The 16,365-nt window shown below is 39.6% G+C and overlaps 1 protein-coding gene across 1 annotated transcript in view; it reads left to right on the top strand.

The window, feature by feature from the left end:
* The first annotated feature begins 844 nt into the window (after nucleotides 1–844).
* The window catches only part of tnr (tenascin R (restrictin, janusin)), a 69,020-nt gene continuing 53,499 nt past the window's right edge, over nucleotides 845–16,365 (top strand). The window contains exons 1-2 of the mRNA XM_047156613.2: nucleotides 845–1,321; nucleotides 2,885–3,361. Of these exons, the coding sequence (XP_047012569.1) occupies nucleotides 850–1,321; nucleotides 2,885–3,361 (949 nt within the window). The 5' untranslated portion in view covers nucleotides 845–849. The remainder of the gene's footprint in view (nucleotides 1,322–2,884; nucleotides 3,362–16,365) is intronic.

The following is a 16,365-nucleotide window of genomic DNA, read 5'->3' on the forward strand; positions in this document are numbered from 1 at the left end:
GCCGCTGTGGGAGAGCGGTCAAACATGGAGAATATGCTGGAAAAGCAAAGAACATGCTGGACCTGGAGGATTTTTCTGAAGAACAGTGGGAAGCTTAACTGCTCAGGACAAACAAGGGATTCATGAACAATTATCACAAAACATAACAGTCATGAATCATACAGGAAACAATACATAGTATGTATACTTTTGGATGAGGTACTTTCTATAAATTCAGCTATTATCTTGTCTTGTGGACTATATGCAAACATCTGTTATGTGAAATAGCTTCTTCAGGACAGGACTAAATAAAAAAACAACATGGGATTTTTATGATCCATCTTATTTTGTTAACAGTATTAAGATTTAGCAGATTCTGCAAGGGGTATACAAACTTCTGGGCACAACTCTGTGTGTGTGTGTATAGATATATATATACACACATACACACATACACACACACACATACATACATACATACATACATACATACATACATACATACATACATACATACATATAAAATATTCTACTACTTGTGCACTTCTATTAGGTTGTACTCTATTATGCCATTGTCATACAGCATTTACTTCTGAATCCCCATTAAGTGTTGCTTTATACAACAGCTCTGTAGAACATTTTAGTCACTTTTAACTAAGATTTTTTTCTGTCTTAAGTAAACTTCTAAGACAATTTTAAGAGTAAGTTTTAGAAGCTTTATAGACTACATATTGGCCCTGCTTACTGAACAATCCCATAACCCTAGGGAATCACCATCTGACACTGGCCACTGTCCTTTTCTGAAATCGTTTCCAATGACAGACTAAATTAGCATTTTCTTTTTTCTTTATGCCTTTTAGACCCAGAGCCATGATGTGTGGGTCCATAATGGCATTGTGTTCTCTGATGAGCCTGGCATTGCTGTTCTTCAGTGTTAATGCTGTGCCAGCCCAGGAGGATAAAATAGTATGGACAGCCAGGATCAAACGTCATGCCACAGATGGTAGTGGCAACAACAACAGTCAGAGCCAGCCCATGATTTTCAACCATGTGTACAACATTAATGTTCCACTAGAGTCCCTGTGCTCAGTGGATCTGGACTCAAAAGGGAGTGATATCACAGGGAGTGATAAATCGGTTGACGAGTATGAGGAGCAATCAATGGACTCAGACAGCCAGGTGACTTTCACTCACCGCATCAACATCCCCAAGGCAACGTGTTCATGCCCAGCTTCAGCCATGCTCCAGCAGCTAGCCAGTCGCATAGAGATGCTGGAGAGAGAAGTTTCACTGCTAAGAGCACAATGTAGCGGTGCTTGCTGTGGAGATAACTTGGTCCTCGGTGAGTCCATGATACATGTATTGTTTATTTCTTTAATATAATTTAGTTGATCTTTAGAAATTCTAGAATAAATTTTCACACATTTTTCCAAGCTTGAAAAGGAATCTGGGGACAATTGTTAATTTTCACCCAAGTAAACAAAACAAGATACATAGTGAAAGTATTTGACGTGAAAAATGTACAAATATTTATCTAATCCTCACTCTGTTTGGATCAGAATGATCCATTTTAAATTTGCAATAATGGAGGAACAACTCTAAAATGACATTTTCCTACATGAAACTTCATGAATCAGACTTAATTTCAGTCAGTGTATTAATTATTATTTCTGGGGAAAACCTTAATGTTTGTTTTCTTTCTGACCGTAATTCTGAGATAAAAAGGAAATAAAAACATGTATGAATAATAAAAAAATTAATAGCGATAAAACTGAAATAATGCTTATAGGTTCCCGTCATCAAATTCTCAAAGCTGGTCCACTGTCTCTGTTTGTTGATTGCTTGATTCTAGAGAATCAAAGTAAAATGAGGAACCTTGGAGTAATTTTTGATACCAGTCTCATGTTTGATGCTTTTGTACAAAAGCACTGTTAAAGCATCCTTTTTTCATCTCAGAAATATAGCAAGACTGCACCCTATGCTAAATTTCCCTGTTACTGAAAAGCTGATAAACTCATTCATTGTCACTCGAATAGATTACTATAATGACCTTTTAGCTGGAGTTTCTAAACCCACCCTTAATAAGCTATAATATGTACAAAACTCTGCTGCCAGGATCCTGACTGGGACCAGGACATGCAATCATATAACTCCTGTTCTGGAGTCCTTACACTGGCTCCCAGTCAGGTTTCATGTCAGGTTTCATTTTATAATTTTAAAATTATGATGGTGACAGACAAAGCATTACATGGCTTGGCTCCTCAGTACTTATCTGCTTTGTTAATCCTGTACACCCCAAATCGGAGACTGCGCTCCTCACGGTCTAATCTGTGGACGTAAAATCTGTGGGTGACTGGGCTTTTTCCTTCTATGCTTCCTACCCTTTTTAACTCTCTCCCTCTCGAACTTGGGGAAGCTCAGACCTTTAACATAATTAAAGTTCAACTGAAGACATACTTTTGTAAACTATTATTTGCTTGATGATGTCTACTTTTATTTTATTGGTTTTCTGTGTACTGCTTATTTTGTGTACAGCGCCTTGAGACGCTGCTTTTAAAGGTGCTCTATAAAATATAGTTTATTATTATTATTATTATTACAATTTCAAATGTCCATTTCTTAAAATGCACATGCCAAGAACTGCTTAAGACTGTGACTCACCTCACATTAAATAATGTACTGTATGTGGCAAAATTATGGACAAAGAATATTTCAAATTAATGTCATGTCCTGTTTTCTTGGTGTATAAATGAGCTGACATGTTAAGTCTTTGGAACTGTAGTGGAAGAATAAACAGCATCCTACTAAAAATATTCTTTCAAATTATGGTTTGATGATAATTTCTAACATGTTGCTTCAAAAATCTCCCATATCATGTTTAAAAAAACAATTATTTTCTTCCTAGGCCGGCTGGATTTTAGCCCTCACTGCAGTGGCCATGGCACCTTCAGCATGGATGTTTGTGGCTGTGTGTGTGATGAAGGCTGGATGGGGAAGAACTGCTCAGAACCACAATGTCTGGGGAACTGCTCTGGCCAGGGTGTTTGTGTTGAAGGCGAGTGTGTGTGTGACAGTGACTTCAGTGGAGAAAACTGCTCAGAGCCTAGGTGCCCTGGTGACTGCTCAGGCCAGGGTTTATGTATTGCTGGAGAATGTGAGTGTGAGGAGGCTTACTCCGGAGATGATTGCTCCCTGAACAGATGCCTGAATGACTGCTCTGAGCAGGGGCTTTGTGTCAATGGAACTTGCCAGTGCAGGCTGGGATTCCTAGGTGAAGATTGCTCACGTATCTCCTGCGCTAACAACTGCAGCCACAAGGGAGAATGTAAAGCTGGATTCTGTGTGTGCCAGGAGGGCTACATGGGAGACGAGTGTGCTTCAGGTGGGTGCTGTTTACCAAATTTCCTGCATTGAAAACAGTCAGAGTATTATAGCCCCTAAGAGAAGTGTGTTCTTAAGTACATACATATAATATATACATATATACATATATATATATACATATACACACACACACACACACACACACACACACACATACACAGTGCATCCAGAAAGTATTCATAGCACTTCACTTTTTCCACATTTTGTTATGTTACAGCCTTATTCCAAAATAGATTAAATTCATTATTTTCCTCAAAATTCTACAAACAATACCCCATAATGACAACTTCAAAGAAGTTTGTTTGAAATCGTTGCAAATTTATTAAAAATAAATAAATAAATAAAAGCACATGTACATAAGTATTCACATCCTTTGCCATGACACTCAAAATTGAGCTCAGGTGCATCCTGTTTCCACTGATCTTCCTTGAGATGTTTCTACAACTTGATTGGAGTCCACCTGTGGTAAATTCAGTTGATTGGACATTATTTGGAAAGGCACACACCTGTCTATATAAGGTCCCACAGTTAACAATGCATGTCAGAGCACAAACCAAGCTATGAAGTCCAAGGAATTGTCTGTAGACCTCCGAGACAGGATTGTATCAAGGCACAGGTCTGGGGAAGGGTACAGAAACATTTCTGCAGCATTGAAGGTCCCAATGAGCACAGTGGCCTCCATCATCCGTAAATGGAAGAAGTCTGAAACCAGCAGGACTCTTCCTAGAGCTGGCCGGCCCGGCCAAACTGAGCGATCGGGGAGAAGGGCCTTAGTCAGGGAGTCTGACAGAGCTCCAGCGTGTCTCTGTGGAGAGAGGAGAACCTTCCAGAACAACAACCATCTCTGCAGAACTCCATCAATCAGGCCTGTATGGTAGAGTGGCCAGACGGAAGTCACTCCTCAGTTAAAGGCACATGACAGCCCGCCTGGAGTTTGCCAAAAGGCACCTGAATGACTCTCAGACCAAAGATTGAACAAAGATTGAACTCTTTGGCCTGAATGGCAAGCGTCATGTCTGGAGGAAACCAGGCACCACTCATCACCTGGCCAATACCATCCCTACAGTGAAGCATGGTGGTGGCATCATCATGCTGTGGGGATGTTTTTCAGTGGCAGGAACTGGGAGACTAGTCAGGATCGAGGGAAAGATGAATGCAGCAATGTACAGAGACATCCTTGATGAAAACCTGCTCCAGAGTGTTCTGGACCGCAGACTGGGGCGAAGGTTCATCTTCCAACAGGACAACGACCCTAAGCACACAGCCAAGATAACAAAGGAGTGGCTACAGCACAACTCTGTGAATGTCCTTGAGCGGCCCAACCAGAGCCCAGACTTGAACCCAATTGAACATCTCTGGAAAATGGCAGTGCACCGACGCTCCCCATCCAACCTGATGGAGCTTGAGAGGCCCTGCAAAGAAGAATGGAAGAAACTGCCCAAAAATAGGTGTGCCAAGCTTGTAGCATCATACTCAAAAAGATTTGAGGCTGTAATTGGTGCCAAAGCTGCTTCAGCAAAGTATTGAGCAAAGGCTGTGAATACTTATGTACATGTGCTTTTTTTGTTTTTTTATTTTTAATAAATTTGTAAAGATTTCAAACAAATTTTCTTTCATATTGTCATTATGGGTTATTGTTTGTAGAATTTTGAGGAAAATAATGAATTTAATCCATTTTGGATTATATCCATATTAATATTACAAATATATATTTGTTTGTTTGTTTTAGTTTTTTTTGTTTGTTTTTTGTCTTTTTTGTATAGATAAAAAAAAAAAAACTTATCCAACTTCATAATAATAACATGGTGGTTTAATAACTATTGCTTAGGTATTTTTGAGAACATGAATTGACATTTCAAAAAACCAAGTTATAAACTGCCCTGCCTTGCTTCATCCAAGCATAGTACAGTTAGTTAGTTTACTCAAGTGCAAATTGTGCAGTGAGTGATTGTTTATTGACTGCTTTCAGTTCTACATGTAGATCTGCAGTAGTAAAGAAACACCCATAGTTCTCAATGTAGCATACTCAAAGGACATATTACAATAAAACCACCAAACTTACTAACAATCCAGAAACACAGGGGAAATAATTACTTAGGCACATTTAAACACTGTCTGAAACAGCTTAGTATTGACTTTTTATACAACAGTTAATTAAATAAACTTGTCTGTGATCACCACATAAAATCCCACTCCCTAGTTCAAAACAGTCACTACAGTAGTGATAGGGACAGCAAAGAATACTTTTGTCTTAAAATATGAAAGCTCGGCAGATGAAGATGAAAAGGAAGAAGGGATGTAAATTTTCCTGGAAGCACATTCAATGGGATTGTACAAATCAATGTGAGCTAGCTAGGTAGCTAGCCGACATGCTATAAAGTGAGTGCGGCTTCATTAGTATCTATTTCCTCTAGCGGAACAATAATAAAATAAACAGGACATTTGGCCATATTGTGTCCTAAATTTAACTTACTCTATATTCCTTATACTTACTCTATACTCTGTATTCATTTCTTGTTTATAGAACTGTTGTATAAAAGCAATACCACACACAATCATGTGCTTATACTGCATACTACCTAGGGCCAAATCAGAGCTATACCAATATTCAGTATAACCACACTCTTGCTGGTACAATATTGCTTAGTTAGACCACTGTTTTAGAGTACACCTTTATGTGATCTCATCCAAAACCATACTGGAAAATACCAAGTGCAGTCACAAAATCCTATAATGTACCAGAAGTAGTGGTCTCCATAAACTTGGGAACTTAAACCTTTCCCTTCAAGGGAAAGGCAGACTGGTTGGCGGGAAAGTGCGTGATGCCTACTCAGAAATTACATGATGAGACATGGAGATATTACTTTTGTGTATTTTATCAAAGGTTTCAGAGTAACCTTGTTCCAAATACATTTCAAATGTAAACAGTAAAGTTTTAAGCAATGAGTTAATTACAGTATGAAATTTCCCTTATGCATCCAGTACTTCCTGTCTTCTATAGTCTGGGGACATGCTCATGCTCTCAAACTGCTTTTTGAAAGTGTAATCTGTTTAAAAACAAGTTGTAAAACCCACTTGCAAAAAGGCTGGGACATTGTGTATATACAGGTTTTAGAGCAACAAATAGACTTACCCCTAGGGTACTGAGAGACTGCTACCCTAAAATACTCTTTTTATACCCAATCATGTTACTGACCTGTTTCCAATTAACCTAATTAGTTGCAAAATGCTCCTCCAGCTGTTTCTTTTTAGTAACACTTACTTCCATCCATTTGTTGCCCCAGTCCCAAATTTTTTGAGACATGTTGCAGCCATCAAATTCAAAACTACCTTATTTTTTCCCATGAAGTTTCAGTAAAATTAGCCTAAAACACCTATCCAAGGCATACCCAAAGTAAAATTAAAGCTGTTCTTTAACCATCTGGAGTACATGCATTGTTTTGTCTCCTTTGAAAGGGGACACTGAAGTTTTATCCCCAGAAGTCAGAATCACTGTAAGTGCTACTGGCATTGAGTAATAGAGGTTTGAAACACTGAAACAGAAGGGATTTTTCCCTTGGCCTGATCTGGGTTTTTTCTGCCTGTTTTTTTTTTGTTTGTTTGTTTTTTTTTTTGCATATAGAGGCCTACAGATGCCTACAGCTGGGAGCCATTAGCTTGAAAACACAATTGAACCACAGTATGAAGCCTTTCCTAGTTCAAGTTCAAATTTGATAACAAAACCAAATAAAAATTTTATACATTTTTTACACATGTTTTTATAATGATATGTCAATACATTTTTCTACCAAAACCTTTTGGAGACTCCAAAGGGCCCATTGTACACATAACTTGGATAAAAAGGTTGCTACTGTTGATTTTTCTTATAATAATGATATCACATGTCTAGGAATCTACAAAAGATTGAGGGGAGGGGGCATTTTGAGTTCTGGCATTTAGGTGTGTTCACTCACACTCTGCAGAGATAAGAAGATGATTTGGAACAATGCTGCAGCAGTTCTTGTGGATTTATTGATGTAAAATATGTTTTGGACTAAATATTTTTGCATAATTAGATTGTTTGGACCTTTGGAAGTGTAACAACACTGTTTTTGTCAGGATGGTATTGTTCAGTGGACTGCTATCTGGCTTCAAAGGCAAGTTGGTGCTGTTTGTATTTGTTTATAAACTGTTTATAACCATCAAATCACAATATTCTTAGCTTTCCGATGGTATATTGCATGAGTACACAGGTACTATGTACAACTGTGTAAATGGCAACATTCTCCTAATAACGTTGCATAAAAGGACAATAAAATTCCTTTGGCCCATCGACCAGAGACGAAGAGAAAACCACTGGAAGGATTCTGGAACCCAATTATAATAAAATTACAAAATTAAATTATTTAATTAAAAGAAATTGAAAAAAAATATTTTTAGTACTTAATCTGTTGTATCCTCAGTTGGTTCTTTTTTTCAACTCAGTTATTTGACATCACCGTCAGATGAAGGTTTTTGTTCATTTCGAAATAAATATTTTATTTTTTGTTTCAATTTATTGTGTTAATAATTAAAACACTAACTGAACTACATGATATGATGTCTTGTTTGCCTGAGAACACTGGTTATATATGCTTAATATTAAACAGGATAGTAGAGAATTAAGGATTTTAGGAATTGGATTTTTCATAAGTGTGTAAACAGAAAAAAATCCTCTCCTCCAGCATCGGGGGTTAGATTCCCACTGTGGCCCTGTGTGTGTGGAGTTTGCATGTTCTCCCCGTGCTGCGGGGGTTTCCTCCGGGTACTCCGGTTTCCTCCCCCAGTCCAAAGACATGCATGGTAGGCTGATTGGCATGTCCAAAGTGTCCGTAATGTATGAATGGGTGTGTGAGTGTGTATGTGGATGGACATTATATGGATGGACATTCTTGTTGGATGGATGAAATTAAAATAGCATGCTTTTCAATGTGTCTGCTGGAGTTGACATTAATTAAGTGAATAAATGGCAATTTTTAGAAAAAAGCATTTTCATAAAAACATGTTACATTTATCTACAAATATATCAATTTCTAATTAATGTATAGAAAATATAAACTAACTTCTAAAACATATTTTGTCCCTTATCTTAAGAATCAGTGATGGATTTCTTTACAGAACACTGGTATTGTCACATGTGTGGATATAAAGTAAGAGGCTTTATACTTACTATAGCTCATTATAATAGCCATTTTAATCCTGCAGGATTGCATACTTTCTTTTTTCTTCTAATATTCACATAATAAACACAGAATAGATCATGATGTCAGCCACAGCAACTCACGAAAAGAAAGTCTAAAGCATCCATCATTCCCTGATTGATAGTGTGGATTTAAACATTAGTTAAAATACTTTTAAAATACTACTGAATACAGTTAGTGAAAAGGCTTCAGATATTCTTTCAGTGACTACGTTTACATGGACAGCAGTAATCTAATTATTGACCTTACTCTGAATAAGACAATATTGTGATTAAGTTGTTTACATGAGCTGCTTTTAGAATACTCATTTCATGTTCCTTGTTTTAAGTGTTATAGAACATAGATCGATTAACAGTACACGTCTTTACGTCACCGTGCCACGCCGTCTGACGTTCCCTCCAGAATTTCACGTATCGACAGACAGTTTGTCTTTGTTATGGTACCGTATACAATTTGTCAAACAGTTGAAAAAAACATTTTTAGTACTTAATCTGTTTAAGTCTGTTAATCTGTTTTTTACGGAAGCTTCAAGTGCAGTTAATTATTTGTCATGATATGCATATGTTAGGATTTGAATCTCCGGGTTACGATTCTGAAGAAGAGAGAAAGTGAAAATACACAAGAAAGATTGCGCCCTCGCCTCGCTACATGCTTCCCACAACAAGCATTTGGGAGAGTTTGCCAAATGACACACAGACACACAAAGTTCAAATGACAAGATCTTTATTCCAAGAAAGGCAGAGTCTATATCATGCTTGACACACAACAGAGACAATGAGATAACTACTGATTGACTAGGTGGAAGGCCATATTTGCATGAAACAGGAACATATGTAAATGTATGTAATGTAAATGCGCAAAATGAGAGGGGACAAAGGACTGCACAAGTTAGGGGCTTTATCCATCTGCGCCTGAGTCAACAGAGAAACAAAGAAAAAAGGTGCCAATAGGAAACAGAAGGGAGAGGAGAGTGTTCACTTAAACTTGCCCTCTTTGGTACCAATGGGACATGCGCGCACACACACACACACACACACACACACACACACACACACACACACACACACAGACACACACACTCCAAATTAGCATCAAGGAACGCCCAGGGATCCATGAGCCTACAGCAGCTCCCACCATTTACATCCTCGCTCCAGACAGAGTATGAGTCATTGTTTATACATGTATGTGTTTTCAAGACTAATACGATAAAATCTATATGTGCATAGGTTAAGGAGAAATGAGGAGAGGCCTCCTTAAGGGCTGCTTGATTGAGAATTTTCTTCTTTCACTAGTGAACTGTTTCTGGTCAGACACCGTTTCTGTCTATTGGCGTGAGTCCACTGGGGTTGAGAGTCAGTGAGTACGGATGTGCCAGTGACTGCTATTACCGTTGTGTGAGGTCTAAAGGCAGCTTTTCCATCCTTCCTGGGGTTGAGGCATTTCTTGTACTGTATCACCTGGGGGAAAGGGGAGTAGGTTTCTCTGCAGGTAAAGGGAGAGAAGCAAACACATTACCATGCACATTGTTCAATTAATGCTTGAGTGTCATTGCTGAAAATCACGTCCAGGTCTCCAGTAAAAGAAACACCAGGGTTAGCTTTAGTCCATGAGGTTGGAACCGGTTTGCCCATTATGATTTCAAAAGGAGATAATTGAGACTCAGCATGAGCAGTTACAAGAGTTATAGGGTTTAATGGTAGAGAAGTCAGCTAGACTTCCTGAATAATTGTCAGTTTGACTGCTATCACTGATTTAGACTGACCTGTGTCAATAGAGAAACAAAGGAAAAAGGGTAACCCTTACACAGGTTACACAGTAATTCACAGTAAATTTATCAACATTCAAATAGACGACTGCTTGAAGCCATGGACTGCGTCCAAAACCGCATACTTGCCTACTGTATAGTAGGCGATTGTATATTGTACATGTATTTCTCCTGCTATATAGTAGGTAAGTATGCTGTTTTGGGCGCAGCCAAGCTCTTTTGTTTGCCGTCACACAGTTGACCACTGCCATGTGTGTGTGTGTCCTGTCGCAAAATGCGGCAAAAACTCCCACACAATGTTAATACTGTGATTAAGGAGTGTACATGTCTATAATGTGACTAAAAGAGGAATACTCCACATGTCTTAATTTGATTTGTATTTACTTCGAGTATGACTTTAGAAGGATTAAGGTAATCAAAAATCGCGTTGGTAGTTTTTTAATCAGTGTTGTCTTAATCAGGTTAATATCAGAATATTGTTGTCCATGTAAACATACTGAGGGAGAACTGGTTTATAATTGATCACTCAAGGTTTAGTTTTTTTTCCACAACAATTTACAAAACAAATTTTTGGCTTCTCAACAGGGCTCTACAGTAACAATTTCTTTTAGGAGCACTTGTGATCCTAATTACAAAAATTTAGGAGCGTAGTCTTAAAATTTAGGAGCACAGTTGAGGTTTATGTTGTTTTTGTTTTGTTTTTTTAAAGAGATGGTAACATTAACGTGCCACAATATAACGCACAAGTAGGCATGAGAAAACTTGGGGGATTTAAATCAAAACATGAAAACTGGAGTTGACTTTTCTGGTGATATCTGGCAACCGTGAGTTTAAATGAAGTGAAAGCGCTGTCTATTAGAGTTGGTGGGAGAGCGGCAGCTTGCTGTATGTTTACAGACTGAACAGTTGCTACTCTTGATTATGATTGGTGAGGAATTATTTTATAAAGAAGTTTGAATTAAACCCACCTTGTAGCGTTATCGTTATTATTAATTTACTGGCGCCCGAGGCCGCTGTGGCTACACGAGCAGGTCACAGTCGCAGGTTCAGGTCATTTTGTGTGATCAATAAAAGATGGCATTTGTGAGATCGGGAAGTTGAGAAAAGCAGATGATGTACAGTGTTACTCTTCATCATAATGGCTTCTCTGCAGTATTTACACACTTGTTCGGTTGACTGAGGAGATGAAAAGCAGTGTGAAAGTAACTGTTGCGCGGTGTAGATGGATTTTGGAGTTGTAGTTTCTATTCCGATCGTATTATACAACTCTGAACAGGTCACTCACACCTGTGCACCTGTATATTTATTCACAGTCACACAAAGTACATTTCAGTTGCAAATGCGAGTGAAACGGTCGCTCTGTAGAGCCCTGCTTCTGAGACTTTTTGTTTCTGTTCCTTGCTGTCTTTCCTACTGTAAATTATGGTGTGGTTCATGTGACACTGTTCCTTAAGTGGTGTTTTTGCATGTGTCCATACATGACACCTTGACATGCTCACAGAAGTATAAATCAGCTCTTACAGATTATCAATTGGGAGAGGAGTGCATCATTTTAAGTTGAGTTCAGATATTTAACTAGGACTTTAATTCATCTTTATAAATGACTTCTAAAGTGCTTAATCCTTGTAGGTATAAGCAAACCATGCCAAGTACATGCACAAGTCTACCTCAAGTAAAAGAGCAGCTGCACACCAAGCAACAGCAATTAAACCTCCCGCTGAAGCCTCTGCACACACTGAAGCTATAAAATTGGTGATGTCTCGGAGTTTAACATCATTCATTTGTCAAAAGTCACATTCACTTCAGAAGGCTCTTCATGTTAGTCAGGCCTGGGCAGTTTCTGAATAGTGATCATTTGATTTCACAGTTGTTCTGAGAAACACAAAAGAGAGAGAAAAACAGGCGTCATTGCTGAAAACAGCTGTCACCTCATAAGTAAGAAGAGCAGGATGAAAAGAGAAAATGGGCAAATCACACTACTAATTAAATGCTATTCGATTCTCATTTTCTTGAAGACCTGATTGAGTCAAAACTGCTCATTTCAATTCAACTGAGGGGAAAACCATAAGGGTGGTGGTACAAGAGAGAGGTGGAATAATACAGGAAAAGCTTGGTTCAGTTCTAATGCTTGTCTCTGGTGCTTTAAGCTTTAGGAGCAGCATGAAGTGACATTATGGATTCAGACGAGTGACAGGAAAATAAAGCTGTTCTTTAAAATGGAAGGTTAATTATGTAGAATTGCAAAAATATTTATGAACTTTGTTTAAAATGTCTTCTCAGTTTTGGGGATTGTGATGATCTTTTTTTACTAGTAAAATAGAGACCAACTACACAGATCAGCCATAACATTAAAACCAATGACAGTTGAAGTGAATAACACTGATTATCTCATTACAATGTGGTGTGATATATTAGGCAGTAAGTGAACAGTCAGTTCTCAAAGTTGATGTGTTTTAAGCAGAAAAAATGGGCAAGTGTAAGGATCTGGCTGACTTTGACAAGGGCCAAATTATGATGGCTAGTCCACCCCTGTCCACCACTGAAAATGCCTACAATGGGTATGTGAGCATCAGAACTCCACATTTTCCTATTATTTTCAATGGGGTCAAAATAACGCCATTTTCCAGACATTTTTGGAGAAAATTCAGAAACGCGATGTGTACTTGATGGGTCTAGTCCCTAAGATATATGAGTATGGCAGCTGAATGTCTTTTGAGCCGTGACACCCATGTTTTATTCCCTGTTCATTCTATACGGGCCAAAAACGTAATTTTTTTTGTTCACAGTTCGAACAGCGTAAATCAGATCTCTTATAATAGTCATAGCACACCTCTCATCAATAAGCCAGTCAATTTGAGCCCTCATTCATGTCTGTAGTGCAGTCTCTGTGGGACGGGTTATATGCCAAAGTTTTGTCCAGAAGAAGAAGAATAGCCATCCATCCATCCATCGATCTTCTACCGCTTACTCCTTTTCAGGGTCACGGAGAACCTGGAGCCTATCCCACGGAGCATCGGGCACAGGGCAGGGTACACCCTGGACAGGGTGCCAGTCCATCACAGGGCACAATCACATACACACTTACATTCATGCATTACGGACACTTTAGACACGCCAATCAGCCTACCGTGCATATCTTTGGACTGGGGGAAGAAACCGGAGTACCCAGAGGAAACCCCCGCAGCACGGGGAGAACATGCAAACTCCGCACACACAGGGCCTCGGCGGAACTCGAACCCCAGACCCTGGAGGTGTGAGGCGAACGTGCTAACCACTAAGCCACCGTGTGGAAGAAGAACATCTAGATTTGCACCTACATGCAGCTGCATATTCTGGTCAGAAGGGGAGCTACGTGTGTGTGTTTGGTCAAGCATAACTAATTTGACATATCAGTATCTGTAATGATTGTATTTAATGAGAGATTTTAATACAATAGGCTTAATGACAGTCTGAACTTATACTGAGGATTCTCGTCATTGAGCTAAGTGTTTTGATATGTCACATGTCTATGTTGAGGTAGTTTTGTGATTCCACTTATTTTGGGGGTTAATGTGCATGTGACGTCACATGATGTCATGTGATGTCACTATAAGATCCATAATTCAATTGTCCTCATTGAGCTGAGTGTTTAGATATGTCACATGGCCCTGGTGATAGTTTAGTGATTCCACTTATTTTGGGGGTTAACATGGACGTCACTAAAATATCCATAATGCATTACTGCACACTGAGCTGATCATTTTTATGTATGACATGGCTGCAATAGTTTGTTTATGTCCAGTTAGGTTCTACTACTTATTTCTCAATAAGTGTGTATGGGGGAAATTTCATCTGGAATTTCACATGAAACATACATAGGAATCGTGAGGAAAGTAATTGCACACATCTCCCAAGAATTTAGAGTGATTTGAGGTATGATCCATGTCTGTGAGTAAAACGATGAGCGACTAGTTAAGTGCCGAATATTTCCTGTAGAGATGATAAATCTAAAAAAAAACCCCAATATTTCTGCTTGCCTGTGTGCTCCCCTAGACTTATTCTATTTCACATTATAAAATAATGTGTATTGGGGAAATTGGGAAATTGCATGTGACATGTACATGGGATCCATTTCCAAATGGGATTTCCTGATTCTCTGGACCAAGCTGAACATTTGGACATGCCATCCATATCTCTGTCACTGACGGTGTCGGAGTTAGAGGGGGTCCACCTTGTCCTATTATTTTCAATAGGCTGGAATAATGCAATTTTCCAGACATTTCTAGAGAAAATTCCGAAACATGATATACTTGAGGGGGCTACTCCCCAAGATGAACGGGAGGATATGTGATACGAGCATGTCAGCCGAACGACATCCGAGCTGTTACACAAGTGTTTTATTGTCCATTGTCTTTATGCACCAAAAATTTGCAATTTTTTTGTCCGCGGTTCGAATGTGGCAAGTCGGTTCACTTATAAAAGTCATAGCACACCTCTCTTCAATAAACCGGTCAATTTGAGCCTCCATTCATGTCCATAGTACAAGCAGTGCGGGATAAGATACATGCCAAAGTTTTGTATGGAAGGAGAAGTATGAGCAATAATTGCTTTGCAAACACCACTAATTAAGTATGAGCAATAACATTAGTGATGATTTGTTTCGCAAGCACCACAAGGTCTTATCATCAAACGCTACTGAAATATTTATCTACATATAGGGAATATCTAAGAACTATCTCACAAAGAAAGACTTTTTTAACCTAGAGTAGTGTACACTGTGAAGCGATCTGCAAACAGGCATAAATGAGGCAAGGCAAGAATCGAGAACAAGAAACTAGAAACAAGATCAAAGTACATGAATCAAAAATGAGCAACAGGGTACAAACCCTTGGTATGGTGATAACACACCAATACTTCGCAAAGTCATGGCGTTCAAAAAGTCTCTTATATAGCGTGAAGTGAGTGAGTGTGAGACTGGCAACAGGTGTGTGTGTGATTAGAATTCTGGAGAAGGTGAAAGTGTGTGTGTGTGGGAAGTGTAGTCCATGGCGGCCATGTTTGTAGGCCACAGTGCAGGATGGGAAATGTAGTCACTGGTTTGCTGTGATATGACAACCCCCCCACCAAAATCACCCCCCCCCCCCCCCCCCCCCCCCCGGCGTTCCTGGCCTTCTGGACAAAAAGTCTTCACAGCCCCTCTGGTTCAAATGCAGGCACTGTCTGACAAGTACCAGGTTCCTCAAGGAGCAGACATGAGGCTGGGGCTGGTTTGCCGTGGTCATCAGTCTCGAGCATGAGCATAACTTGGTTGGTCGTGACGTTGGTTTCAGGCATGAGGTGAACTTGGTTGGTCATGTCAACAGACTCTGGCGTGAGCATAACTTGGTTGGTCGTTACATCGGTTTCAGGCGTGAGCAGAACCTGGTTGGTCGTGATGTTGGTTTCAGGCATGAGGACTTCGTTGTCCAGGTCAGCAGACTCAGGCGTGATCAGAACTTAGTTGGTTGTGTCAACAGACTATGGTGTGAGCATAACTTGGTTGGTCGTGACATCGGTTTCAGGCATGACCAGAACCTGGTTGGTCATGATGTCGGCTTCAGGCATGAGCGGAACCTGGTTGGTCATGCCACTGGTTTCAGGCATGACGAAATCTTGGTTGGTCGTGTCGACAGACTCTGGCGTGAGCATAACTTGGTTGGTCGAGGCGTTGGTTTCAGGCGTGAGCAGAACCTGGTTGGTCAGGACATCAGTTTCAGGCATGAGGCGAACTTGGTTGGTCGTGTCAACAGACTCTGGCATGAGCATAACTTGGTTGGTCGTGATGTCGGTTTCAGACTGGAACTTGGCATGGAAGATCACCTCGTCGACCTTTAGCTAGAACTTGGCATGGAAGGTTGCTTTGTCAACCTCTGACAGGAACGTGGCTTGGGAGATCATCCCTTTGACCTCGGACAGGTACATGGCATGGGAGGTCACCTTGTCTACCTCGGACGTGAATGTGGCATGGGAGGTTGCCTTGTTGACCTCTAGCAGGAACTT

Source organism: Ictalurus punctatus, chromosome 7 (genome assembly GCF_001660625.3).
Source record: "Ictalurus punctatus breed USDA103 chromosome 7, Coco_2.0, whole genome shotgun sequence".
Lineage (NCBI taxonomy): Eukaryota > Metazoa > Chordata > Actinopteri > Siluriformes > Ictaluridae > Ictalurus > Ictalurus punctatus.